Raw genomic sequence first — 27,951 nt, forward strand, 5'->3', positions numbered from 1 at the left:
CCGGGTCAGCAGCCGAGCACCATAACCACTGAGCCAACGTGGCGGCTTAGTCCATGCAAGGTGTAGAAATATATATTCTTACACCGTTATTCTCTATGAGCTTTTAGTCTAAAGCTCAAATTTTGCTGATATAAACTGAAAACTTCATGTCTTGTACTGCACTTAGTATAGGGCTCCTTCCGTGGGGCATATTGATACAAACAACATAAAGACGCTGATATTTCAAAACACAGTCATTGCTCTCATGAAAATTCTACTTCAGCATTAGGGAGGCTTGTCATACAGGGACGCCAAAGAAAGCCACACCCATCTCGCCAAACAAGATACTGTATCCGTAAAAAAGTGTTGCACACATCTGAAGGGTGCGCATCCTGTATTAGTCCAACGTAAGATTCAATCGCTGACTGCTGGCGCTCGGGTTCGGTTCGGTTCGGAGCTCTTCACGGAGTGCGCGTAGCTGAAGGTCGTCGGCTGGACCCCATCATCCGTCTTTGGCTCCGACGCCTCTCGGCTACTCGTCCTTGCTGCAGCTCTACTCGCATTTGCCGCCGGCACCTTTGCGTCCACATTGTCAATATCCCTAAAAGGCTCGGTGGCCGGCCCAGGTTCTACGACTCCGAGTTCAAAGGAAGCCGGATCGTTTGGCTTGATCATGTAGCGTCGCGCCATTTTTTCAGCTTCGAGTTCTTCTGCTGTGCCGTCCGAGGCCGCCGCTGGAGCAGGGGCGGGTTTCAGAAGACTCCTGGAAGGAACAGCGTTCCGGCTGCTGCCGTGTCCTCCCCGCCCACTGCCAAGGCCTCCTCCAGTGGAGATGTAGCGACCCGTCGTCACTGCGGAGATGACGAATCCCGCCGTAATGACGCTGATGGTGAACAGCAAGAGAATGGACACGGAGGTGCTCATGTCGCTTCTCAGTGCCAGGCTAGCCTTCGCCGTGTGGTCGTTCTTGCTTTTGGAGGTAGATGGTGGTTGCTGGACTGGTTGAGCTGTCGCAGAAGCTTCCGGGGCTGTTCGTTCCTTCTCCAAAGGGACAAAGGTGACCTTGGACTCCCGAGCGACCGCCTCCAGCACTTCAGCAAGGCTCGCTGTTCGACGCGTCGCGCTGGTAGACTTCCTCGCGGAACTTGCGGATCTGCCAGCACCGGATTCGTGCTGCATCCTTCCTTCCGGTGACGAATTAAGCCAGGTGAAATACTGCGAACCGCATATAAGCCCAAGGAGCCGGCACCTGGTATTGTTCGAGCGCGAGTCAAGATACAGGGTCTCGCAATGGCTGGTGCGCAATGCTAATGATGATAGTTGCTGAGATATTTGAAAGACAGTGATTAGAGGCACGACACCTTTTTGAGTACTGAAGGAAGCAATGAAGAAAGCGTTCGGTAACGTTTCTCAACACAGCTTGTATTTATTGCTGATGACTCCCTAAAAGCATTTTCTCGGTGACACTTGAAATTATTTCAAGTAAGGTAAATTATTGCGCAAAACCACTTTGGCTCGCGAATTTTCCCGGAGAAAACTGAGGAAGATGTTGATTATGTATAGAAGGCAAATTCATTTTCTTCTTTGCAACAATACTTAAGAGAGTATGCATGGCATGTCTCCTGTTATTTGCTTCCGACCGCTAAATAATTCACTGTTAAATTTCTTCCTACGTGCTTTTTCGGCTTCAACTGCTTAAAGATGGCTCTGATGTCTAAGTATAGGTTACGTGAGGCATGCAAAAAGGGTGATTATTCGTGGCTTCTTTATTCATTGTCATCCTGTCCTTTGAGGCAGACTGATTCTATCACTGTAGTGAATTGAAATGGTGAAGTAGCGGCTATTTAGCAGTATTTTTTTGCCTCACGCCTCCTATTCTAAACTTCTTTGTCGCAGTCTTCGCTCAAAGAGGGCAACCAAAAGCGAAAGAAAATGCAAGAAATGAAACTAAAACTTTTTTAGCGGTTGTAAGCGAATACGACGTGGTGATCCACGCATACAATCGTCTACGCATCATTACGAGGAAGAAAACACGTCAAAGGCGAGCATGTTTTTCAGCGTTACATCTAATGACCGGAAAAATGTCTGCTACGCTCCATGGAAATATTTACTGTGGCTGTTATTTTCGAAAACGATCATGGCTGCGGAAGTGTGTAAAATGGCTACCGGATTTCCGTCTCCTAACGAGAGCTCAAAGCCTTGCCTTGCAATAATCATCCAACTTCAGTCGAACAAAATCTGGGCTATTCTGCAGCGGGCGGACGCGGATCTGACCTCTGCGGAGAGAAATGGAGCAGCAAGAAGGTTGACAATCGGCAACAACCTATTTTTTGCGAGCACTGCAAGACCAAGGCTTGGAGGCGTGCCGTAGTGCACTGCTACTGATCAGTTTCGAAAACCTTGAATGAACACCGTGATTTAGTATACTGATGCTTTAACGTGACCGCATTAGTACCCCCTTGTCGGAAAAATCGCCTGGTGTCGGCTTTGGCGACCGTTTCAAACCTCGAAAGTGGAGCTGCCGGAGCAACCGGCAGCTCAGGTGATGAGCAAGGTCACGTGACTTTGTGGCGTCATCGCAACCTGCCCACCGGATTCTGAGCAAACTGAGCATCGTGGCAGGTGGCAGTTAAATTAGTGATCGGTCCCGAGAGGTTGCCCGGGAAAAGCAACATCGGTCGCACCAACCCCACCGGTAGCAGCACCTGCCATCGCAGGGCAGTGGTGTAACGGTTAAACGTTAGAGCAGCTGTCACCTGCCTAGCGGGCCTGCAGGATTGCGGAGGCACATGGAGCCCTAGACGGGGGGCTCCACGCATGAAGACAAGAATACTGTATTGCATAAAAGTTATTCCTCCCACTCGTCCTTCTTGTCCTGTTGTCCTGCTCTGGACTTAACTGCAATGTTGGTGGAATTAAAATCCTGCATGCCGGAATAGCTATGGAATGCATGAAGTGTTGCCAAGAGCCTCTGAGGGAACTTTACGAAAACTCTACGAGGACAGAACCATACCTAGGACACATCCATACACTGAAATGATGCTCCAATTATAGAAATTTATTATGTTAAGAACGGCCAGCAAATTAATGGGGTGGATTTCATTGGCTTTACTTTGGGGCGAATATTTTCTATAACTTTTCATGACCGCCACAGCGTCGCTTTGTTGCTGCGCATTGTCTCTATGGTCAGTCAGTCGCTCCCAAATTACACACGTCATCATTAAAACATTACACATTTCCCACACACACAAACACACACACACACACACACACACACACACACGCACACACACACACACACACACACGCACGCACACACACACACACACACACACACACACACACACACACACACACACACACACACACACACACACACACACACACACATGAGCAAGACTGTGTACCGCCTCCTCAGAGGGACGCCCTCTAACCGAAAGAGGCAAAAGCTTCAACCGGCGTTTAAAGGGTTACATCAAGAAAACGTAGATTAGTGAAATGTCTCCGAAAAAAAGTTTTTCTGGTTATTGTTAAATATAGTCGTATTCCATGGCCATAAAATTATTCCTTGTCACTAAATGCTGTCATTGCGCAGCAATTCAGTGCCATACGTTAAAAAACTAGCTTTCGATAATAGGTAGCAGTTGTGTAATTGTGTCATTTCTTCTCAAAACTATCCACCAGACATGATGTTCAAGTACCCGTGTATTGTTCTACACCCAGCCGTGGTTAGATTTCAAGTGTGCCTGCGGAATAAGCAGATGCTCATTCTGAATTTCTGAACGCGCAGAAGAACCAATAGACCAATTCTTGTTTTGCCGACGAATCTCCATGATGAGACTACGTTTTTTCAGAGAAACCACTGCAAAAGATTGGCCGTAGTTTGAGCAGCCCGATCATTTTGTCGTTTGGCGCCACCATATCTGGATAAAGCCACAGGTCTGTTTTTACCGCCATTCTTTTTTTTTACTGGAATCTAATCGATTACCTTGCTAATATATATATTTTTAAATATCATCACTTTCTTTTCTCCTTCTTCTTCTTCAGCTCCTTATTATTATTATTATTATTATTATTATTATTATTATTATTATTATTATTATTATTATTATTATTATTATTATTATTATTATTTTAATTTATTTATTTATTTTATTGATTTATACATACTGCAGCGCAATTATATGCGCTATGGCAGGAGTGGTAAAAACACAAAATGCAAGGTAACAAAATGCAGCAAAATGTACAAAGTGAGCACTATAAAAAGTTAAAATCACAAACGAAATATCAAACAAGAAAGGAACTGTTAACGACAGGGTAAGAATACACAGCTATTATGCGTCTTCAACAGCAGTTACAAAGTTCTGCAATGGACAAGAACGAATGGACCCAGGTAGAGAATTCCAGGCTTCTACTGAACGGGGAAAAAACTGAATTTGAACAAATTAGCGTGCGCAAAATACGGTATAAATTAAGCTCGTGATGACTTCTTGTAGATGATAATGGTGCAAAGTTAATGTAGCGGTTAGCTGAGAGCCTTACTGAGGAACTGACGATACAATGTAAGAATTTCAATGATCCCTCGGCTACAAATCAGTGTCCATCTCCTGTTTGAGTTATGCATTTCCCGATTATTTTTTGCATTCTATTTAATTTTCTCTTCCACAGCAATACATTATCTTTTGTCCATGAAAAAATTTATCACAAAAACTCTCTGTGCACCCCACTTCTTCGCCGATCCCCCTATGTGGGCACGCGCCATTCTACGAGGCTAACAACAACAACAAATCGAGGAAGAAAAAGACTCAAGTACGCTCCTAGCTGGCTCTCTCGCTCGCCGACTACTATGGATAACTATCAAAATGTGCTCTACACTTACAACAAGTCTCTTTACCCTCGCGGGTTCTCCTTCTCCGACCATGGTCGTCGCGACTCCCCTGCGCCGGCCATGCTTACCGAGTTCAACGCTGCCTCTTGCGCTCATCTGACTTCCTCGCCCATGGGCCTGGCGGACTGTTCCCTTTCCGAAGACGACCCCTATCAGAAGGACAGGTCTCTTCTTGGGAGACTCCAGGCAGCAAGCGCTGACACTAGGGTCGTGTTGGCCGCCATGTTGGCCATGTGCGTCTTCATCGGCCTTGCGATTTGGGCGGCGGCAAGAGTCCAGGGCGAACTTCACGACGATGACTTTGATGCGGGGGACGACTCAAACGCCGCCGCTCTGCACTTCGAAAAGTTTGGAAAGCTTTGGCCATCGCTGGACGTGAATCGGCTCGAGACAACTCAGAAGGAGATAGACCACAGGAAAATCTTCGTCATAACAAGGCCACCGCCACTAAGGAAGCGATCTTCCGTTCCATTCAGTCATCGTTCCGGCGGGAGAACCGCCAGCAGTGCTCGCCGGGGTGGTCGAAACAATAGAATTGGCAAGTGGCCTGCAAGCACCGAGAGAGAGCACACGGGAAAAACGGCCATCCCGTGGTCTTCTGAAAGTTTAGACGCCACCGTGTCGGCAACACACAGGCGCGTCAACGGGAGGCGGCGCGTTCCATCAAAGAAGCCAGGCCGTAGCTCGGCTAGGCGTAGTCCGAATAAGCGCTACCATCAACGTCGTCGCGTAAGTACAAAAACGTTCTCTTAGTTCAAGTTACAGCTGCATGGAAATAGAATAGTTCATCCAAGCAGATTTCTGGGCGTGCAGCCACTGACCACACGACAATGGCACACGATGCCATCGGTGGGGCTTGTGCAATCAAAGTTGCTCTTGCCGAGGAACCTCTAGTGATCAATGATTAATTTAACTGGCACCTGGCAAGGTGCGCCGTTTGCTCACAATCCGATGGGTAGACTACGATGACGCCACAAGGATACGCCACCTAGGAGGCCAATCTGGCTCCTAGGTTGCTTCTATGGGGATTTTTCGTGGATTTTTCGTTCACGGTCAACGACGCCGACGACGGCGCCGGATTTTGTGCGACACGAGCTCCCAAACACTGTCGCTTTAAAATATTACTTCCAAGCAGATTCCTGGGCGCAGAGTGAGTGAATTATAGGGGAGATTTTGTCAGCTTTGGGAGCAGGAATACAATTTTTCCGCAGATATAAGGAATTCGTGAGAATTCAGATTTGTAGCTCATGCTGCGGTGTTGTATTAATGGTTGGCTTTCTTTTTCAGGTTAAGCAACATGCAGTTCCACCCGTCGAAAGAGAGGCTCCGGGGCAGACTACAGAGGGCGCGGAGCGTTAAAAGATTGCATGGCGTTCAACCCACTTTTGGGGGCATTGTTGTTTTGCGCTAGGTTTTGCCTTGTCATAAGAATAAATTTTCGAGAATAAACACATTTAAAACCCAGGAAATACACTCTTAAATAATCACTTATCTGTTCGTGTTCTTAGAATTAAAAAAAAAAAAGTTGCAGGAGGTTGTTAGAGTTAGCGGGTTGCAATAGGGGTCCGAAACAATACCGTCTGAGCTGAGCTAATGGCTTAGCTTGGTTCAGCGAGAGCAGACGCACTACCTGGCAGTCGCCTGAAGCACAAATTGGGCAGTCATCTGTGAGACGCCCAAACGGGCAATCGCCTGTGAGGGACCGAAACAGGTCTACGAGACGGTACTGATGATGCGCTCGGCGCAAAAAAAAAGGGAGAAGCGACTTCAGCCTAACTTCATTAAAAAGCACACGAAAAGGCGCACAAGTCTTGCGCATAACTCGCGTTTGAGTATTCCCATTTCGATGAGAACAGGGCAAAGCAGTTTCTAATAAGTAAACTCAAGAGTAGACGAAGTCTTTGATTCGCATTTTTATGAGTAAACAACGCAAAGACCAACGCCGGCCGCCAGCCGTGGCTGCGACGTTAAGCCTCACGGTTGGGTGAAGCATTAAGTCAAGCTCACTGAGGAAAGCTCAGCCCCTCAGTTGAGCGTCGCTGGACGTAAGTGTAATAACTCTCGCTGTAAAAATGTTTTAGGCTGTCGGCGTTTGTGAGAAAGTAATTTATGGTCCTTGCCTTAATTAGCATAAGGTGTCCGAGGTTTTGGGTCGCTCACAATACAAGCTCTGAGCCATGCTATAGGCGTCAGTCTTCACCAGTGGGTCTTGCCTCTGCAGTGTAGCCTTACAGGGATGTCCCTTAATTTCCTTGTACAGCAAGCCATGTGTAGCCGATCTCTGCTTTCTCTCCTGGCCAGAATTTATTTTGCCTCTTATTTCAGTATCACAGTCACAAATAGCGCCCTCCATTTTCTCCCCATTGTTCTTCCCTTCTTTCTCTCATCGCCAACCTTCCATTCGTTATTACATCCGCTTCGGTCGGTGACCTCGGATGAACTTCCTCCACGCGATGACTCGGGGTGGGCTCCGTATATAATGGTCAGTTTTTCAGTGTTTTGCTATGCCCCCACCCGGATATTGAGAACCCTAAGCGTTCACGGGACTGCTCAGGATCCCAGCTGACCCTAATCAGTGGCAATAAGCGAGTTGTCTTAGCAGCAAGCTTTGCAACTCTTCGTAATATGGGCTCAAGACGCATAGGAGCTGCGAAGGAGACCCCGTGTAATTCGGTCAAAGTGCCCGACACAAACCATAGAGGCTCATTGCACCCGTGAAATGCCTGTACCCAAGGCAACGCTGAACAAGCACCAAGAAAAGGAACAAAAGGCTGCCGTTCTCGCAAGGCGGCCTTCCGAAGACAACGGCTTGTCGCCTCACCCTCGAGCGCCTCTGCAGTGGCGGTAACTATCCTCTCAGCTATCAGTAAAAGAAAAAAAATTAAGGGTATATCGTCGTCGCGAACCACAAGCTGAAAACTTCGCTCTGGTATTAATTCACACTCATTTAATCACGTTCAGGTCTGCTCAAACTACCACTGACCTCCACTTACGCTCATACTCAAGTCCACTCACACTAACACTCATTCCCACTCACACATGCCTGCCTTGCGTCCACTTCACACTAGCAGATGCGCGAGTGGTCGTGAGCGTACTCACGAGAGTTCCGGCCTATGCATCAAGTGTGAATCATCCGTTTCTTCATTAACAAGACGCTCTCTGCTACACAATACTCATGCCTTCAGCCCACACAAGCTGAATAAAGCTGAATATTCGCTTTACTCACCTGTAACCGGCATGTTAGGTTCCACGTTACTGGCTTAAAAAAAATATTTTTTTTATCTCACTCTATTTACAATACAAACTGTAAGGTGCCATGTATGTACAGGTTATCATAAGAAGGAGATTGAAAATACTAAAATTACAATAGAATGATGCAGTTATAAGCAACGCGTACGTGCGGCCAATAGCTGCAGGAATACGCTGTAGTGGGACAAGTAAATGTTCTTTGTGCAGCGATTGCCATATGCTGGCCGCGAAAAAAGTTTCCGATTCTCACGAACCGAATGACCCGTTCACCATCTGGGATCTGCACACGCATATCTTCTGCCACTTGCTCTTTGGCAGGCACTTTGTTTGGTTGCTATACCAGTCTAGTCTCTGGAGAAAATCCACGTGCTTCTCCCAAGCAGACTCGGCACGGATAGTTCCGTACACTTCGAAGTGCGCCGTCGGTGTCGTGGTGATCAGAACTCGCAGCAAAACCTTGCCGGCCACGCGTCCTCCAAGAACTGATGACTCTTCGACGCTGTTCAGCTTCCACACGACGCACCTCCCGGGGAAGTGAAGTTCTGCGAGGGCGTTGATGTAGGACACAGCGTAGTTAGCGAATGACAAAGTAACTTTGAGATCGCCAAAGTTGCTGCCGGCGTCGATGCAAGCGCAGAACTCGGGAGCGACGAAAGCGTCGGCACATGTCCTCTCTGGTGGTATTCTGCCCATGAGACTCATTCCTCTTCTAGTGGAGGCCGCGCTAAGAGCGGGGAACTCAGACAGACCAAGCAGAGTGGCGTGCAAGTCGTAAGCGGTGACCAAGCGACGCTGGTTCACTTCGAGCTGGGCGGCAGTCCGTGGGTTTTCTGCTAGAAAGTGTTTGGGAAGTGCCAGGAAGCAGAAGGGATTCCTGTCCTCGTAGCGGCCGAACTCGACCGACCTGAACGGACCGATGCGAGGACCGTGATCGCTGATGAAAAACAGTGCCGTCTTCTCAAGGACGCCGAACGCGGAAAGTTCTCGTAGGAAGGCCTTGACTTTTGCGTCCATTAGCTTGAGTCCTGTCATGTGGTCGTGAGTGAGGTGCGAAAGCCACACAATCGAGAACATAGGAATGTGGCTATTCATCTTCAATACTTCGGCCAGGTAGGTGATCAACTCTGTTGACTTTAAGCGAGAACCGATGCAGAATCGCGCGCTTGAATCGCTATCGTCCATAAGCCGTAAGATGGAGATGGGGTAATAGTCGGCCGGCACGCGCTTAAAGCCGGTATAATTCGGATAGGTGAAGGGGCCATATTGGGGCATGTCATCGATGTACAGGGTCGTATAACCTCTCCTCTTGTACGAATTCCAAACGAACGGAAGATCGTCGGCCTTCTCTGAGCGCACCATTAAACTCTCCGCCTCGGGGCCGGTTAGTCCGGTGAGGAGAGGAGCCAGGTTGGGGAAACTGTTATCACCAGCCTTGTTAAACGCGACGAACTCGAACGCGCCCAGCTCTTCCTCCAGGAACCTACGCGTAAGCTTCATATGGCGGTGGAAATTCGTCCTTGAAGTAGAGTCCAAACCCAGGATTAGGATGTTCATCCACCTGCTTTGCGAACGCGCTTCATTCGACGCGGAGACTTTGGGCTTTTGTCGCTTTGCTCGAGGGATGAAGAAGTAGTCCACGAAAAGTAGCTTCCCGTTATGCTTACAAGAAACCTGTAAATACTCTGCTTTCAGACGTCTTCCGAAAGGTAGCGGCACAGCTGGTCCGAGTTGGGGTGTCGTGTCAGGAATTGTGGCGCTTTCGTTACGGAACACCTCACGGTAGTGGCAGACGATTTCTCCGTGTGTGACGTTATAGCCGCGGCGGAGAGCATCGATGTCCAACGTGAACCTGTCGACATTCTGGACGAGGACGGTGAGATTGCGGCTGGCGCAAATGGCCTCGTGCGGGGGATCTTCAATGAAGAGCCTTCTGATAGCGTAATGGTAGGGGTTGTAGAGAGGCAGTGAGCAGCCGGGAGTCTCCAGCAAGAAGCCTTCGTGGTGAATCGTCATGTTCCTGAACACGGGTGTCAAGAATTCCACTTCGAACCAGAAGACCTTGTACATAGAGACGAAGAGAATTAAAGTAAATAACACTGACCTCTTAGTTCTCAGCCTGGAGAACCTTCCCATGACCAGTGCCCCTTCTTCTTTCTTCTCCTTCCCTTAAAATTAATAACAGAGTCCTAATATGTTGGCGTCATAGAAAGTGGATGCTAGCGAGGGACAGATTAAAAAGTGTTCGGTGTTAAACCAGTATACATCTTATATCTAACCCTAGAGGATGGGTATAATTAGGGCCCATCGCTTTTAAGTTTCTTTATTTTTTTATGGGGGCGGTCGGAAAAGAGGGGATGCTTTGGTAAAACGCGAGTGCTTCTTCTTTACTTCACATTTGACTTAAAAAATTGGGTTTGTGAACAGAAAATACAATAATTTGTCTATTTTCCAATGACTCCGCCAGAAATGACTGACTATTAATGTTATCTCTATTTGGGGGAAGTAAAATTCTCTAGTTGTTTTTTCCATATCATTTTCTGAATGGCATATTTCACCTTGAAAGCACTGTCACGTGTGGATGAGGCTCTCCGTAGAGTAACAACAGTAGAACGGCGGAATACTTAGAAGCAACTGTCTGGGCGTCATCTGGAGACCGTTTCACCTTTTCTACCTCGCATCCAAGATATGCGATCAGCACAGGTCAGCACAGGACGGAGACGAGGAACGCATAGTATGATTTTCCCTCGTGTAAAAACTGAAGGCGGGGGTCCTACTTCTGCAGCGTGAATTCTCCATTTTAGGCTACGTTTGCGCATGCATTCTTCGCGTTTTTCTTGTTCAAACAGCACTATTAGAGGTATCATTCGAAAGCTCACTGTACACTCTGGCACTCGATGCACCCCACTGCATTACCAACTGCGCAAGACGGGGTATTGCAGATGACGAAGTCGGTGGTTTTGTTGAGATGACCTACTTTAGAGGTCAATTTAGAAAAGCACCTACTACTCTCCACCTTATCCCCCCCCCAAAGAAAAAATAAATAAAGGGCTGCCCTTTCATTACTGCCACGTTCGACCCACCTCCGTACTTCACCTCCACCTTGCAAAAAAACCACCCACCCACCTCCGCTAACGTTCACCCTCCAGTACAATTGTGTCTCGTGTAGGAAGCCACGGCTTAGAGTAAGAGCACCAAAGTAATCATCAAGGGCTGATCCAACTGCTATCGCAGCTCTCTCGCATCAAGTTTCTTGATTATCCTGTTAGCTTAACTTCTTCTGACATTAACCCATGTCATGGACAACACGCGTTTAAAGAAGTTGAAAATAATCACAATGGACTGGGAACACCGCCTTAGAGCCAGTACAGGACATTGCCTATATTTCCGCGCGTTTGTTGCCGTTTTCGTGCAAGGTTCACCGTCACCTTTGTTCGCATGTAAATGTCGTTTTCTTGAAGGTGCATTTCAGGGGTACACGAATCGGATGAAACCAGATTTTATCCTAAAACGAAGGGCTCTGGGTAAAATTTACATATGGGGTGGGAGAAAGAAAGAGAGAGAGAAGAAACAGTTCACTGTGTCCACAAAATGTGACCATGGCAGTGAGCGACACAGATAGGTGCCACATGGTAGGTGCCACAGGGTAGGTGCTGCCAGCCACCTGCGGTGCCACAAGGATTCATTTATTTCCCGCTGCCGAATTTCCCCTAATCTGCGAAGATTAGCAGATGACACTCATTGTACTTCTAAATGCAACAGCGTACAGAGAAGGAGTTTTTGTTTATTTTGTAGCAAAGGTCACCCTACGGGGGCGCTGCATCGCACTCTTCTGGCAGAATGGCCTGTGATCAGCGCAGTCTCCAAGAGCACACAGAAGCATCTGAGTGTTCAGCCGTTTGTCATCGTCTTCCTTGAGGGTCAGCAGCTGCAGGTTCCGGAGCCAAAGGTCTGACTTACGACTATCCCCGGGCGAAGAGGCGCCATCCTGGCAGCCTGTGGGGACGTGATGATGGTGGGATCGTAGTGAGTTACGAGGATATCAGTGGGGCCAATTTTACGGTGGCCAGTAAACGGCGTGAGGGGTTCGATTAGGTAATTTACAGGGGATATTGTTACGTGACGGCAAGCGATAATCCGTCACAATATTTGCTTGAGAATGTGCTAGGGGCCCTGGTACTTACTGAGAAGTTTAGAGGAATGACCGGGGAAGGAGGAAGGTACCGGTATAGCCAGACCAAAGAGTAGAGAAGGCTACCTAGAAGGAGTGTAGTGATCGCGGCTGCTTTTCTTACACTTTTAGGCACGTGAAGTAAAGGAACGGGCACGCTGGCGGAATTTTTCGGCATGAGTTGCGGTTTAGGAAATAGTTACACACACACGCACACAGCTACACACAAGCACACACACAGTTCACAGTTACAGTATAGTTCACTCCAGCTTTTAACGTCCGGCAAGCGTAAGCGACAATGCACTCTTTAAAGACAAGCTTGCGCTGAGCCGATGCTTCTAGCATCAGTGTGGATTTCTGTGGCAGCACGAGGGTCGAACTGGCGCAGGATGGGCGGAGCAGTCAGAAGGCGGCCTGGCGTCGTAAATGAGGCCTCGCATGCTTGCGACCAGGCCGAAAGTGGTAGGAGAGAATCTGAGTCATGGGGCGATTACAGATGCGAAATTGCTGACAAAGCGGCGGAAGTATGAACCGAGACTAATGAGGCTGCGGAGCCTCTTCATAGAAGTGGGTTTGGGTTTAGAGAATTCCGGCACAGCGCGCAGCTTGATCGAGTCCCGGTGAATGCCATCTTTGCAGACGACATGGCCGGGAATGGTGAGCTGCCGGGCTCCAAAGCGGCACTTGTTTAAATTGAGTTAGAGACCAGCAATCTGCCAGGCTTTGAAGAATATACTCAAGACACTAACGATGAGATGGGAAATCTAAGGAAAAGGTGACCATGTTGTCCAGGTAACAAAGGTGTGTTAGGATAAACGAACAATTTAAAGAGACGTTTATTCGTCTTTCCGTTACAAAGGAGCTCTGGGTTAACAAGAGGCCGTGTTGCTTCTTTCGTGTCCAACACCTGAGTCTGTTCTTCTTCACGCGCCGCGCGAGCGCTCGTCCTCCTCATACTCTCCTCACATCACTCTCTCCTCACACGGCGGCTCGGGTTGCTCTGACTAAAAGTTCGGGTTGCTCGCCCTCCGGAGAAGGATCTCCGTCGGCGGGGATGAGCTGGCGCTCACAGGTGTGTCTTGCAATTAATTTATTCGGTGTGCCCACATCGCCAGGTTTGAATGCAGGGGGTTCGCACAATGGTAAAAAATTTTGCGGTAAAGCAAGCGATTACATCAGTTAATGCAGGAGCTATTAAACAATGAAAGCAACAATACTAAAAAAACAAACAGACATTACGATAACAAATAAAAATGCTGCACTTTGAAAACATTGCCAGCCCATCTACGGTAAGTGTCGACATGCACTTTTCAGTGCATACGTACGGTAAGCCCTTCTGCCCGTTTATCGAGGAGTCGAGAGATGTCGAGATGCCGTTGAAAATAGGCGTAGGAGTAAACCAAAACGTTGAACGTAGGTGCGATGAAAATTCAAAATTTCGGGTACGAGTCGAATGCGCAAAAAAAAAAAAATACGCCATGAAAAAAACTACTGAATAAGGACGCGTTCACAAGAAGGAGTAGACAGGGCGACGCTGGAAACACAATTGCACTGTATTCGGTGAAAATCGTCCCAACAGAGCCGGGCGCACATGCGCGCAAGCAACGACATGTTGCTTACGCGCATGTGCTCCCAGCTCTATTTGGACGAACTTTCACCGAATAAAATTCAATTATGTTTCCAGCGTGGCCCTGTGTACTCCTGTCTTTTGTCAACGCGTTCCTTCCTGCTGTTTTTTTTTTTTCGTCAGCATGCACAAACTGACCCAACAATCTACGCTTCTTCAATAAATAGGTAAATATTGCTGTCTTAATTCAAAAGTAGTGTGTAGTTTTGCAACTGCAATAAACAAGCCAAGGCTGACACAGCACCACAAAAAAAAAAACGCAATGCGCACAGAAATAGGAACTGATTGATAAGAGACCATAAAATTTTCAAAATGTACTGTGGTTAGTTAGAGTCCAGTGGTTACGCGTTGCTGAACGTTCTTTTTAAACACGGCAGGCTGCCCAGGCGGTGGACTGACTGCGGTCCCTGTTCGATTTCCCGGTGTATCGTCGACCTTATCCAGCGTCGCAAAGAATTGCATTGGAGTTGCACAACAGTTGCACAGATCTCAGGTTGTATGGGCTCTGTGTGCATTGCTTTCCATTTTCAGCACCTTCAAGTTACTGGTCATCACTGGATACGTGATGACCATCGCCTCTACATAAGGTCTGCGTCTGCCAACGAGCACCGAAGTCAGCGGCAAGTTGTTACGTAGAGCTTAAGGTTGCTTTTAAAGTCAGCAGGTGAGTGCTGGTCGCTTTTTTACATCGATCGACTCACTTTGGCATCACAGCTTCATCATATCTGATACTTGAGCTGTTTGCTCAAAATTATTGCTTACTGCATTACTTGTTTGAGTTGCAAAGAGTGTTTTCATGATACGCCTGGGTGCGGATTGTGATTCCAGTGGGGAGACTGAACATGGCTTGCGCGCTAGTCACAGACACCGCCATGATCACCCACTATATCAAAGGCGACGGTTAATGCTGATTTCTTTTTACAGCATTAAAGGGGCCCTTACCACGGTCGCGACATTTTAAACAAACAAGTCTAGGGCTTCGATTAGGTATCGGAGACCGCGTGCCGGAAAGCAGCAAAAATATACAAATCATAGCTCTCTCACGCTTCCTTTCGGACAGCCAGTCCTCCTCATCCTCTAAGCTGGCCCGTCAAACCTTGTATATGACGTGCAAACAGGGACGGCATCCATTGGTCCGTCTCTCTTACTGAAGGGCGAAGGATGGGCTCTTTGCGCGCTCTTCTCTCGCCTCTTCCGTTTTCGTGCATGTGACGCGGAGGAGGAAGTGGAATTTGACTTGCGGAGGCAGAAAAGAGAAAGGGAAACTTCCGAGAAGGAACGGAAGGAGAGGAAGATGGAAAAATCGGTTTATTGCGGTGGGCGTAAGTGCGCTATTATTAGTCTTTTCAAAAAAGGTTGGCGGCCGCGCGCTTCGGGAGCGATGCCTCACAGCCACCGGGGTAGAAAATTTTTTCGACCAGAGGGTGGTCAGCGGCCCTTCAAAGGGGCTCTGAAAGAGGCTCTTAATAAAGTTCCGGAATGAATGGGAAGTAAAAAGACGCCGTTTCCCGATTACCCTGCAGCAATTTTTTTTAATGCGATAGAAGCTGCGTTATCTGCAGTCAAAAATCTGAATTTCAGCCTTTCGCGCTTTCCCCTCTTATCTCGTCCCCTTTAGCACTCTCAAAGGTCGGTGCTGCTAGGCAGGCCGCACCCTCTTGGCCCCACCAATGGCTGCCAACGAGCGCGGGAATTCTATCGGGGGGTGAAGCGTACCATAGACTACGAGCGTACTGAGCCCTCGGAGCAACGCGGCCAACTTTCCGTGGACGCTGTGGTGGTGAAAAACGTTTATTTAAGGCTATTTACCGCAGAGAGTGGGGACTGGCCTTAAGGGCCAGCCCCTTACAAATTCTAGGAGGGGTCCCTAGTCCGGGACCCCTGTGGCTTCCGCGGCAGCTCGGGCCCGAGCCACGAGAGCTCGTTGGCTGTCTAAAGTAGAGCAGCCGAGCAGGGCGGCCTCCCAGCTCTCGTTTAGGTGAGGTTAAAGGGGGGTAAGCGCGGGTTAGAGGGGCATGCCCACACCATGTGGTACACGTCTAAGAACGCGCGCCCCCAATGCCGGCACTCCGCATTAAAAGCCGGATTAAAATATTTAAGCACAGTGTGAGGCCTTAAAGAATCTAACTAACAGTCATCTCTTACCCGAAATACGTAGATGCGCGACACGGAGGAGAGCGAGAGTTTAAGGAATTCTCCGGAATGGACTCGCCAACTTTCGCGCGCGATTGCGAGCTCTCTGCTGCGTGTAGAAGTGCATTATTTGGCTCACGTGTTCATGACAACACAGTATAGTGATTGCACGAGTTTGTGTACTCTCATTAAAAGTGTTTAAATTTAAATTGGGCTATTTGCTTGTTAACATGGTCATATATTAATTGCACTTCTGCAATGACAGGAACGACACAAACAATGGTGCGCAGTGGTGTTGGTTGCGCACCAGAGTTTGTGTCGTTCCAGTGTTGTTCCCGCCTTTTCAAAAAGCGCAGTTACGTATGACCATGTTATGCAATCTCCTCAGAAGGTGTTTCAGGCCATTTTAAAATACGCGTACCAAAAGTGGTGTGAATAAGTTTTTATTACAACGCAGCTCAGTGGACTTCCACTCAAGTAACCATCAAATGCACAAAATATGGCACAAAACCATGCTAACCGATACAATATTACATTGATCATTGAGCGCCCCAACGAACCCAAGCTGCCATAAGGCGGCTTTGACTCCAGGCCCCGCCGTCAAGTACATTTTGATGGTAAATAAAGTTATTACTATTATATAATCAGGTGCCGCGTACATGAAGGTCATCGTAGGATGACATTGAAAATCATAGTTTCGTGCTCACGAACCAGAAGATGTCTTTAGAATATGGGGTCTGCACACGCATATCTTCTGCCACTTGCTATTTGGCAGGCACTTGGTTTGGTTGCTGTATCTGTCCAGCCTCTGGAGAAAATCCACGTGCTTCTCCCAAGCAGACTCGGCGCGGATAGTACCGTACACTTCAAAATGGGCCGTCGGCGTCGTGGTGATCGTAACACGCAGCAACACCTTGCCGGCCACGCGTCCTCCAAGAACTGATGACTCTTCGACGCTGTTCAGCTTCCACACGACGCACCTCCCGGGAAAGTGAAGCTCCGCGAGGGTGTTGATGTAGGACACAGCGTAGTTAGCGAATGACAGAGTAACTTTGAGATCGTCAAAGTTGCTGCTGGCGCCGATGCAAGCGCAGAACTCGGGAGCGACGAAAGCGTCGGCACAAGTCCTCTCTGGTGGTATTCTGCCCATGAGGCTCAATCCCATTTCCGTGGAAGCTGTGCTGAGAGCGGGGAACTTGGACAGACTGAGCAGAGTGGCGTGCAAGTCGTAAGCGGTGACCAAACGGCGCTGGTTCACTTCGAGCTGGGCGGCAGTCCGTGGGTTTTCCTCCAGAAAACGTTTGGGGAGGGCCAGAAAAAAGAACGGATTCCTCTCCTCGTAGCGACCGAACTCGATCGTTCTGAATGGACCGGTGCGAAGGCCGTGGTCGCTGATGAAAAACAGGGCCGTCTTTTCAAGAACACCGCACGTGGAAAGTTCTCGAAGGAGAACGTTGAGCTTTGCGTCCAATAGCTTCAGCCCGTTGATGTCGTCATGAGTGACGTAGCCGAGCCACACAAACGAGAACATGGGCTTGTGGTGATTCAACTTCAGTACTTGACCGACGTAGTTGATCAGCTCTGTTGTCTTTAAGCGAGAGCCCACGCAGTATGGCCCTCTGGAATCGATGTCGTCCAGTAGTTGTAGCATTGGAAGCGGGTAATAGTCGGCCGGCACTCGCTTAAATCCGGTGTAATTCGGATAGGTGAACATCCCGTAAGTCGCCATTTCATCGATGTACAAGGTAGTGTAACCTCTCCTCTTGTACGGATTCCACACAAACGGAAGTGCGTCGACATCGTCAGAGTGCCCGATCAGACTCTCGACTTCATGGCCACTCAGTCCCGTAAGGAGAGGAATCAGGTTGGGGAAACTGTTGTCCCCGACCTTGTTATACGCGAGGAACTCGAACGCACCCAGCTCTTCTTCCAGGAACCTCCCCGTGAGTTTCATGTGGCGATGGAAATTCGTCCTGGACGTCGCGTCCAAACCCAGGATGAGGACATTCATCCATCTGCTCTGCGAATGAGTTTTGTTCGGCGCGGAGGCTTTGGGCTTCTGCTGTTTGGGACGAGGGACAAAGTAGTAGTCCTCAAAAAGGAGCTTCCCGTTCGCACTACAGGAAACCTGTACGTACTCTGCTTTGAGCGGTTTTCCGATGGGCAGCGGCACAGCTGATCCGAGTACGGGTGTTTTGTCGGGAATCATAGAGCTTTCGTTTCGGAGCACCTCACGGTAGTAGCAGGCGGTTTCCAGGGGCGATACCTTGTAAGCGCGGCGTAGAGCGCCGGCGTCTAAGGTGAACCTGTCGAAGTTCTGGACGAGGACGGTAAGGTTGTGGGCAGAACAGATGGCTTCGTACGGGGGATTTGCAGCGAACAATGTTCTAATACCCGAGTGGTAAGGGTTGTAGAGCGGCAGCGAGCAGCCGGGAGTCTCCAGCAGGTAGCCGTCGTAGAGAATCGTCATGTTCCTGAACACGGGGGTCAACAGTGCTACCTCGAGCCAAAATAATTCGTACATCAACACAACGAGGAAGGAGCCTAACAGCAGGGCCTTCTTTCGTCTCAGCCGGTAGAACTTTGCCATAGCTGCCCTCTTCTTCTTCTTCCCCTCAATAAACATGGCACACACTGTGGAGAAGAAGAAGCTGCCCTTTCTTCTTCTTATTTTTCTGCTAAGAGTAGTAATTAATTAATTAATCTATCAATCAAAAAACTTTTACTGCTCAATAGAGGTTGCTCTTGGTAGGCATAGCCTTATAGTTCACGGCCACTGCAGTTGCTGCGACTGCACAGGCCCGGTGCAGGATACATAACCGTAGGCCCTATGAGAAGGAAACGTTGCAATAGAGGGAGGGAGAAAATTAAAATGAAGTAAAGAAGGAGAGGCACAAAATTAGGCACACATTAAGAAGCCGACGCGACGCGAACGAAAACGCCCGGTATATATCACCGTAAGTAGCACGAGATCAACGGAGAAAAATTGGAGGACGCTTAAGCTTTTAAGAGTGGAGCGCGATAGCGTGTTGCAGCGCTGTCAGGGAGTCCACGGAACGCCATCGCCCGTCTGGCGCGAAGCCTTGCCCGTTGGACAAATCGCTCGCAGTCTCTTCTCCTTTCGTGCCGAGAATGCCCACTGGGCTAAAGTCGGCATGCAAAGTTGTTGAGCGCAGCACATAAGCTGTTTCAGCTTTTCGATAGACTGAGGCAAAGAATTCGAGCAAGACATGTGTGTACCATTACAGGCTTGTTATTTTTCACACATATTCCTTCTTCAAGAATCACTCCACTAACAGTTCTTGAATGTCATGAAGGAAGCTTTGTGGTCAGAAAAATAGATAAATATATGCTCGACTTGCACCAATGCCGGGTTCTCAAAGAGATCTATGCAAGTACTTCGCGAGGAAAGCCGCGGGAGGCTTTACGAGCGAGTGGAACGGTATGTTCTCCCACGAGTGGTAAGGAATTCCTGTTTGTTTGTCCATATCTACATTAAAGTCCCCGCCCACCCTGCCACCCTGGAAGGTGGCGATTAATGGTTGATCGCGAGAGTTCGCTCACCGTCGTCAGCGCTAACGCATACAGCCCACATCTCTCACTCTCTCATCACGCCACGTACCTATAAGCGCGATTCAGGCGTCCACTGACCCAGGAACCCAGTTATGCGCACGAAGCCTTAGCGAGTCCAAAGATCTCTCTGAGGTACACGCTGTCTTCATATCAATCTGGCGCGAAATGTTCCGAGCACAAGCTGGAATGCTTCCTCGGGGACCAGTTAGCACGGCGGACAGCTCTCACCCACTTGTCGCGAAGGTTCTTATCGCTAGGAAACCTATGGTAGATCACGCCCGTTGTCACAGATGAAGAATTTGTGCACCCCACAGCACAACAGAAGTTGCCGTGACCCACCACTCTGGCGTACACATCACATCAAGCACGTTGGGATGGCGCGAAATTGCACAGGTGGTCGGAATTTTTCCGGAGACCTCCACTACGGCACCTCTTTCTCTCTCTCTTCTTTCATTCCTTCCTTTATCCCTTCCTTTACGTAACGGTTCGGGTGTCCACCGACATATGCGAGGCAGTTACTGCGTCATTTCCTTCGCTCAAAACCAATTTCCATTTTCCCCTGCACTGCCAACGCCAGTGCGCCCGCTACCATCTTGGCCACGACCTCGTGCTGACACGCCACTGACGTCACAGTACATGGTGGCTTGTAGAAATCGCTCAATCAATGGGTGACTTTCGCGTCAGCACGCGTCGAGAAGCGCTTGTCTTCAAAATTCGCTTGCGCAAAAACTACGCCTCTTCAGGTGCTAAATTTTACATGAGACATCAAGCTACCATAAAGAATACAGACTTAAAATTTCATTTCGATCGATGAACATCGAAAAATCACCGGAGTTGCCCTTCGAGGAGCGTTGTGCCAGCTGTAGCCAACGGGAGGGTGACCTTAGCCAACCCTAGCATAGCAACTGCATGCCCATGCTACCCATGCAGAAATAAAATGATTATTGCCGCGACTGGGCTTGGAACTTGAAGCGGAGCGAGCAGATCAGCTTCGCTCAGCCGATCACGCCTCGTATTAAACTGCAACACGCTCTCGCGTTGTGCGTTGCACATCGCTGTCTTCAGCAACTTCCATATATTTGCGGCGCAAACAGATCAAATCAGCTTAACTTCGATCAGACATGGAGGAAGAAAAAAATTACCGACGATTACGTTACTTCCTAATGCGAAATTTGAGCGCAGCAAATAAGCTGTTTCACCTTTTCGATAGTGAGTCAACCCCAGCTGCGGAGTTGGTTTCAGGGACAACGCCGCCGATGCCGACACAAACAATATGATACCCTCGCTTCCGCAGCGCTAAGAACCAGGTCTAGCCGTGGGAAGGTGGTCACGTATTCGTCGACGTGCCGGGGCCTCCCTCTGGCGGGCGTCTGCAAGACGTGTGGCGCTTCGGCTCCGTCATTTTTTGACAGGAGGCACGACTCAAGTCATTGGATCCCATCAATTTCGCTCCCTTTGGATTCGGCAAGTTCATCGGCACCCGTGGACACTAAATTCATATAGGTGGGCCCCCTTTTACAAATTTTAACGCGTTTTTCCTTCCCGCCTCCGGCGCCGACGCTAAGCCTAACGGCTGCGCCGGCGTTCGGCTGTGAGGGAGTCGCTTCTTTCGGCAAGATGGAAGAAACACTTCTGCAACGCGGCTATGACCCGGACGCCATGTCTTGGTCGGCCGTTCCCGTCACTGTGGAACCCAAATCGGCACCCGCGGACTCGATCCGCAATGCAAATCTTCTGCGTCTGCTTGAGCGCCGGTCCAGACGCGAGGCCAAGATAGCGGCGAACGCCACGCAAACCACCGACAAGGCTGCTGCTACCCGCCAAGCTCCCGCCTCGCAAAAGGCGAAGGACGCCGGCCCAAAGGGCCGCAACCCTGTTACCAAGTGGAGGCCCAAGCCTTCACCAAAATTTCACCTACACGACTTTGTCATCGTCATAAAGCCCCGGAAGTCATTGGCCATCCGGGACGTCTTTCAATACGGCGAGCTCGGTGCCGCGTTCGGCGCTTTCCTCGGGGCGCCTAAGGCGTCCGAGTTGAGCCTCCTTTTATGCAAGGACCAAAATTTGATCCTCGCCAGCACCCGGAACGCCCACGTCGCAGACCGTCTGCTGGGAGAAATTTCCATCAAATCGACCATAGGAGATGTGCCTCTCGCCGGCCATCTCAAAGAACATGAGGAGGACGTCTGTTATGGAGTCATTACGGTGGCCAACCATGAGACGTCCGAATCTCTTCAACTTAGCGTGCAGTGGAGGAGCGGCACTCTACTGGATATCCGCAAGTTCGGCAACTCCAACAAGGCCCGGCTCACCTTTGCCGGCACGGTTAAGCCAAAATACGTCCACTACAACTCTGAAATCGTCTCAGTGCAGCCGTATTTGCGCACTATTCCGGCCTGCAGCTTGTGTGGAACTGTCGGCCATCGGGCAGACGCTTGCCCCAACCCAGCACAAGATAAGTGTGGCCTGTGTGGACAGCAGGCACCCATAAAAGAGGGGGTGCGGGCCCCTCACCAGTGTATGGCCAAGTGTGCAGTTTTGTGGTGGTGGCCATGCCACGAACTCGCGGGACTGCACTGCAAAATACCGTCCCAACAAGCCAGCCGCCCCTAAGGGCGGGAAATCCAGCGTGACGGGCAGGCAGCCACATCACCCTGGTAGCGTCGGCAGCGACGCTTCAAAACAACAGACGCCTACCAGCGGGAAGGACGTCAAGGGCTACCTTTGGTAGCATATACAGTAACTCTAGCTACCGCCCCCACACGGCGGCCAGGAGAAGCAAGCCCGCTCCCAAGACAAGAATGGCGCGGCCGGTTCCTGGGCCAACGCTGTCAAAAATGGCAAACAGGTGAGCGGTTCAGGCAGGGTTGCCTCCTCCTCCCACCCCCTCTCCCCTGCCCCTCGCTCGGCGGCTGACGCTGAGCTCCACAACCTTGTAGCTTCTCTCCGGGCCCAAAACGAGATGCTACTTGCCAAAATTGAAGCCTTAGAGGCTAGAACAACTCCCCATCCCCCTAGTAACCCCGACACAGAGGCTATGGAGAGCGAGACGGCGGCGACACCGGCTATGGAACCTTCCCTTGCTGAACTCGAAGCCCGTCTCAATGCCAAATTTGACACCTTGTTGGAGACAGCGATGGAACGCCTTATAGCTCGAGTCATGGAGGCTATCCCCTCTATGATCGCTCAACACGTCGCGAGTAACCCCCGCCTTTCTCGCAGAGCCGGTCCCCTTAAGGACGTATCTGGTCGGCCCTCTAGATTATCCCGGCGAGTCAATGACCTCGACGATGACGAAGACAGCTGCCCCCTTCCAGATGCTGAGCTTCAGCCCCTGGTATCTGGCTCGGGGGCAGCCTCACTACCACCTATCACGTCAAAATCTGAGCATGGCGGGACACCCTCGGTGTAGGCGCTCCCCCCTTTCCAAATCGGCTTCCCCCATTACGATTACTCAATGGAACTGTCGGGGGCTCCGGTCCCGTTCCAAGCGCGCCGACCTCCGGCTTTTCCTATCAACCTTTGAGCATTTGCCAGCGGTGGTTGCCCTCCAAGAGCCAGGGAAAGGCGCCACACTAACAAATTATACGACGTTCCAGCAGGACCCCTCGTCTTGTCTCTGCGTTCATAGAAATTATACAGCCAACCAGGTCGACTTAGACATACAACTTGAATACTCCTATGTAATGGTGACCCTCCTCCCACTCCGCAAGCAGGACCCACCGTTACACATACTCAATATATACTGCAATCCGAAATTGCCGAATGTATCATTCGCGGACCTCTTTAGCCGCGCGCTGAGAGTTGCGGGTCGGGACCCCCTCCTGATTGTGGGCGATTTCAACGCTCCCTCTCGGATGTGGGGTTACTGCCGTGAAGAGAAGCGGGGACGCAAGTTGGCGGAGCTTGCGTCAACGCTGGGCCTCACTCTTCACACTGACCCCATCCATCCAACTCGTATAGGCAACTCCGTGACAAGGGATACGTGTCCGGACTTGACCTTCACCCACAACATTCAGTATGCAGACTGGGTCAACACCGAGGAAACCCTCGGCAGCGACCACTGCCTCCTGAACATTACGATTAGGACCTATCCTTTCGCGCGACCAACAACACAAGCCCGACTCCCAGATTGGACCAAGTTCAGGCAAAATTATAACACTGCCACACCAATACATGAACAAGGCTACCAGTCTTGGTCAGAAGAATTGGTCTCTAGCGTTCGCTCCTCCGAAACTCAAATTCAGCTCTCAGAGGCGGTTTCTGATGTGGACAACCACCTGCTCCACCTATGGGAGGCCCGGCATTGCCTCGTCCGTCGGTGGCGCCGGCAGAAGCACAACCGGAAACTTAAAGCTCGCATCGCCGAGCTCACTCAACGAGCGGCTGAGTATGCGGCCCAACTCGCCGACTCCAACTGGGTGGCACGATGCAACACGGCCGCGCGGCAAATGTCCAGCCGGAACACGTGGCGCCTTTTTCACGCACTAATTCACCCCACGCAAACACGCACGGAAACTCAAAAACACCTCCAAAGAGCCATACACAGCTTTCAGGGCAACACAACTCAGTTGGCGCACAAGCTCCGGGACCAGTACTTGTGCACCACCCAGGACCCCTGCGGGCCGGCGTACTCTTATGCAGGTTCTGAGAACGTTGAGCTGGATCAACCGTTCCAGCTCCATGACCTGAGGGCGGCCCTGGCAAAAATGAAATGTGGCACCGCTCCGGGTCGGGACAAAATTACAGTCAAATTGTTAGCCAACCTCCCCGACCCGACATACTTGTCTTTACTGAATTACATTAACTCAATCTGGCTTGGGGAAGTGCCACTCCCCATCGACTGGAAGACCGCCCTGGTCACCTTCATTCCTAAACCTGGAAAGGCCATCAACACGGACAACCTCCGCCCCATCTCTCTGACTTCTTGTGTGGGCAAATTCATGGAGACGATGGCACGCGACAGGCTGTCCGAGTTCATGGAATCCAAACATCTTTTCGCAGACACCATGTTCGGGTTTCGCCCACAGAGATCTGCACAGGATGTCCTGCTACAACTCAATCGGGCTGTCCTTGACCCCGTCGAATGCGCTCACAATGACAAGGTCGTACTCGCCTTGGATTTGAAGGGAGCATTCGACAACGTTACCCACGAGATCATTCTCACCCACCTCTCTCAAACTAACTGCGGCAGAAACGCCTTTCAATACATTCGGCAATTTTTGACAGACAGACTATCTTACATTCGAATCCAGGATAAGGAACATGGCCCTTTTCATTTAGGAACCAGGGGTACACCACAGGGCGCGGTGCTCTCTCCCCTTTTATTCAATCTGGCTATGATGCGCCTACCGGCCCAGCTGGGCGCTGTCACCGGTGTACAGCATGCGCTGTACGCCGATGACATCACCCTGTGGGCCACACAGGGTTGCCTTGGAGACATTGAGGCCAACCTGCAGGAGGCGGCGACCATAGTGGACCGTTATGCTCGCCGCTGCGGCCTCCAATGCTCCACCCAAAAGTCTGAATTTGTGCACATACGCCCCTCACCAAAGTGCACAGCCAAAATTTCATTGTCTCTTGAGACAGGTCCAATCCCTGAAAAAATCGAAGTCCGGGTACTGGGGCTCTTTATACATCAAGACAGACGGTCAGAAACAACATTGGCCAAACTCCGTCAGGTGGGGGACCAGGTGGGCCGCTTAGTCCGCCGGGTTTCTAACAAGCGCGGGGGGTTACGATGTAAGGACGGCATGCGGCTGGCGCATGCATTTGTAACCAGTCGAATTCTATATTCGACTCCATACCTCCACCTGCGGAAGCAAGACGAGGATTCACTCGAAGTCATCCTCCGCAAAATTATTAAGCGGGCTCTGGACCTCCCCGTGACCACCTCCAACAAGCGCCTCCTGGGGCTGGGCATGGTGAACACATTTCGGGAGCTCCGGGAAGCTCACTTGACCAACCAATACACACGTCTCTCGAAGACATCGTCGGGTCGCCGCCTTCTTGCCCGACTACACATCCAACACACCACTCTCATGGAAGAGCGCGTACGTATTCCATCCCAGTGGAGATGCGCCCTCCACGTGCGCCCTCTTCCCGCGAACATGAACCGTGAGGACCATAATGGCCGGCGCCTGGCGCGGGCGGAAGCCCTGGCCCGCCACTATGGATCGAAACCCGGCGTATTCTACGTGGATGCCTCCGGCCCCCACCATGGGGGATGGTTCACGGCCGCAGTCGTCCACGAATCCAAAACAGTGAACGGCCTTACTTTCCGAGCCCGTGACATAACACACGCGGAGGAGGTCGCCATTGCTTTGGCTGCATCTCATTCCAATTCAAAAACAATTATTTCCGACTCGCGAGGGGCATGTCGGAACGTCGAGCAGGGCTGGGTACCGTATCTAGCCTACCGCATTCTCCAAAACAGCGTCTATACCGGGGACCCCGCTCACCGGCGTATCGTTTGGGCTCCTGCTCACATGGGCCTTGAGGGAAATGAGGCAGCTGACGCCGCCGCCCGCGCGCTCTCTCACCGGACATTCCCCTCCGACCCCGACGATCAGGAACTCGAAATCACTCCAGCTTACTCGTTTAAAGACATTTCTTTACTTTATCAATCTGGCCATAGTCTTTATCCCCGCCCGTGTAAAGGTCTCTCAAAGGCGGAGGAGCGGCTTCTGCTTCGCCTATATACAAATACTTTGCTGTGCCCGGCAGCTCTAAAACACTTGACCCGAATTCTTTCTCTGGCAGCTGTCCGCACTGTGCGGAGAAGTCTTCGGACATCTACCACATGGTGTGGGCCTGCCCCTCCAACCCTGCTATCCCCCCTCACCCCAACCCAACCCGGGAGGACTGGGAGGCGACCCTGCTCGGCTGCTCTGACCTGCAGGCCCAACGGGCCTTGGTCGCGCGAGCCCGGGCAGCGGCCGACGCCACTGGGGTCCCGAACTATAGGGACCTCCACCTAGTACTTGTGAGGGCTGGCCCCCTTTGGGTCAGCTCATACCTCACCTCCCGAAGTTTATCTGTAAATAAATGTTTTCCACCACCACCAACCACCTACGTGAAATAACCGGCGCGTCGGCAACTGAAGAGCACCCTATCCGCCACACAAGAACAGGGGGGGGGGGGGGGGGGGGACCCTTTCCTCCTCTTTCTGCATGGCGGCGACGGTGTTCTATGCAGTCACGTTATCTTGACTCTCTAGCGGCGTCAGCGGCATCCAGCGGTATCAGTCGGTCGCTGCTAGCGCTGGGGGGATGAAAGGGGGGCGGAGCTGGTTACGAGGCCGACGACGACGCGAAACCCAGGAACGGACGCCAAAGAGCTGCGCTCTAAAACTTTTTTTTCCTCCATGGATCAGAGCTTGACCCGAGTCCATGCCAGAGTCTAATATTGTTGCCAGACGTGCCGACGACCCAGCAACGCAGGCAAAACCATGCGGCAACCAGGCTAAACACACGCGTCTCGTCTAACGTACCGTTAAAAATGGCCAGTAAGAATAGACGTTGACGCCTTGAAATTAGTTTTTCTGCTTTGACCTTCCCAAGTATCGCGAATTCGCGGCATGCCGGTTGTGTATCGGGAACTAATCATACATGGAGCATGCATGCGAAACTTTGTTAATATGTTCCCCAGCATTTTTTTACAAAAATTTTTGGCATCACTGTGAGCAGTTAATATAGGGTGAGTGAAAAAAAAAAACAGACTTCGGAGATCCTATAAGCTCCGCCTCAAGAATGAAATGCGATATGCCTGCTTTTCATACCATCCACATATGACGGCATCAATCCGCAACACCGTGCGCAATGGAAACTTGTAGACTCGGATCCGCTCCTCTAGGTCGAACGATGACGTCACTCTATCTTAACAGCGCCCCGCTGGCCTCCGCCGCTGGTTCTCCTGGGATTTTTCGCGCACTAACGACGCGACGGAGCCGTGGCAACTGCCCTTAGACCCTGGCGACGCCGACGAAGGTTTTTCCATCTCACGAGCTCCTTAATGCTTTCGTGTTAAAAACGGGAGCGAATTTGAGACCTTTAGCCAGTGTTCAACAACTTTCATCTCTCATTTTGCGGGAACTGCTCTGGGAAGAATAAAAATAAACTCCTTGTGTATAGAGTTATTTACTCTCCTTGCATTCTTGAAGGTTGCCGGTGTCGAAACCAGGAGCTTGAACAAGCTCCTTTCTTTTGGCGAGTAATTTGTTTGATTTCCGGCTTGTTGTGAACTCCTGACAATAGGCATTTGCACAACTCAGCTGTTCAAGATAATATATTGACTGGTCCATTGGAGAATTACCACTTCTTGACATGTAATGTG

General features: G+C 50.4%; 4 protein-coding genes across 4 annotated transcripts; 1 reads left to right on the forward strand and 3 right to left on the reverse strand.

Moving 5' to 3' along the window:
* Positions 1 to 393: 393 nt before the first annotated feature.
* On the reverse strand, positions 394 to 1,158 carry LOC149343236 (uncharacterized). Its single transcript, XM_089546913.1, has one exon. It carries the CDS (start codon positions 1,156 to 1,158, stop codon positions 394 to 396), a length of 765 nt encoding a protein of 254 aa, XP_089403039.1.
* Positions 1,159 to 8,362: 7,204 nt separating this feature from the next.
* On the reverse strand, positions 8,363 to 10,129 carry LOC149343237 (uncharacterized). Its single transcript, XM_089546914.1, has one exon. The coding sequence runs from the start codon at positions 10,127 to 10,129 to the stop codon at positions 8,363 to 8,365; it is 1,767 nt and encodes a 588-aa protein (XP_089403040.1).
* Positions 10,130 to 16,747: 6,618 nt separating this feature from the next.
* On the reverse strand, positions 16,748 to 18,634 carry LOC149343238 (uncharacterized). The gene has a single exon (XM_089546915.1). The coding sequence runs from the start codon at positions 18,632 to 18,634 to the stop codon at positions 16,748 to 16,750; it is 1,887 nt and encodes a 628-aa protein (XP_089403041.1).
* Positions 18,635 to 22,374: 3,740 nt separating this feature from the next.
* On the forward strand, positions 22,375 to 27,910 carry LOC149343239 (uncharacterized). The gene is made up of 3 exons (XM_089546916.1): positions 22,375 to 22,465; positions 26,380 to 26,623; positions 27,890 to 27,910. The coding sequence occupies exons 1-3, from the start codon at positions 22,419 to 22,421 to the stop codon at positions 27,908 to 27,910; spliced, it is 312 nt and encodes a 103-aa protein (XP_089403042.1). The 5' UTR covers positions 22,375 to 22,418.
* Positions 27,911 to 27,951: the final 41 nt, after the last annotated feature.

This window comes from Amblyomma mixtum, chromosome 5 (genome assembly GCF_055824585.1).
Source record: "Amblyomma mixtum isolate Tamu chromosome 5, ASM5582458v1, whole genome shotgun sequence".
NCBI classification, from domain to species: Eukaryota; Metazoa; Arthropoda; class Arachnida; order Ixodida; family Ixodidae; genus Amblyomma; species Amblyomma mixtum.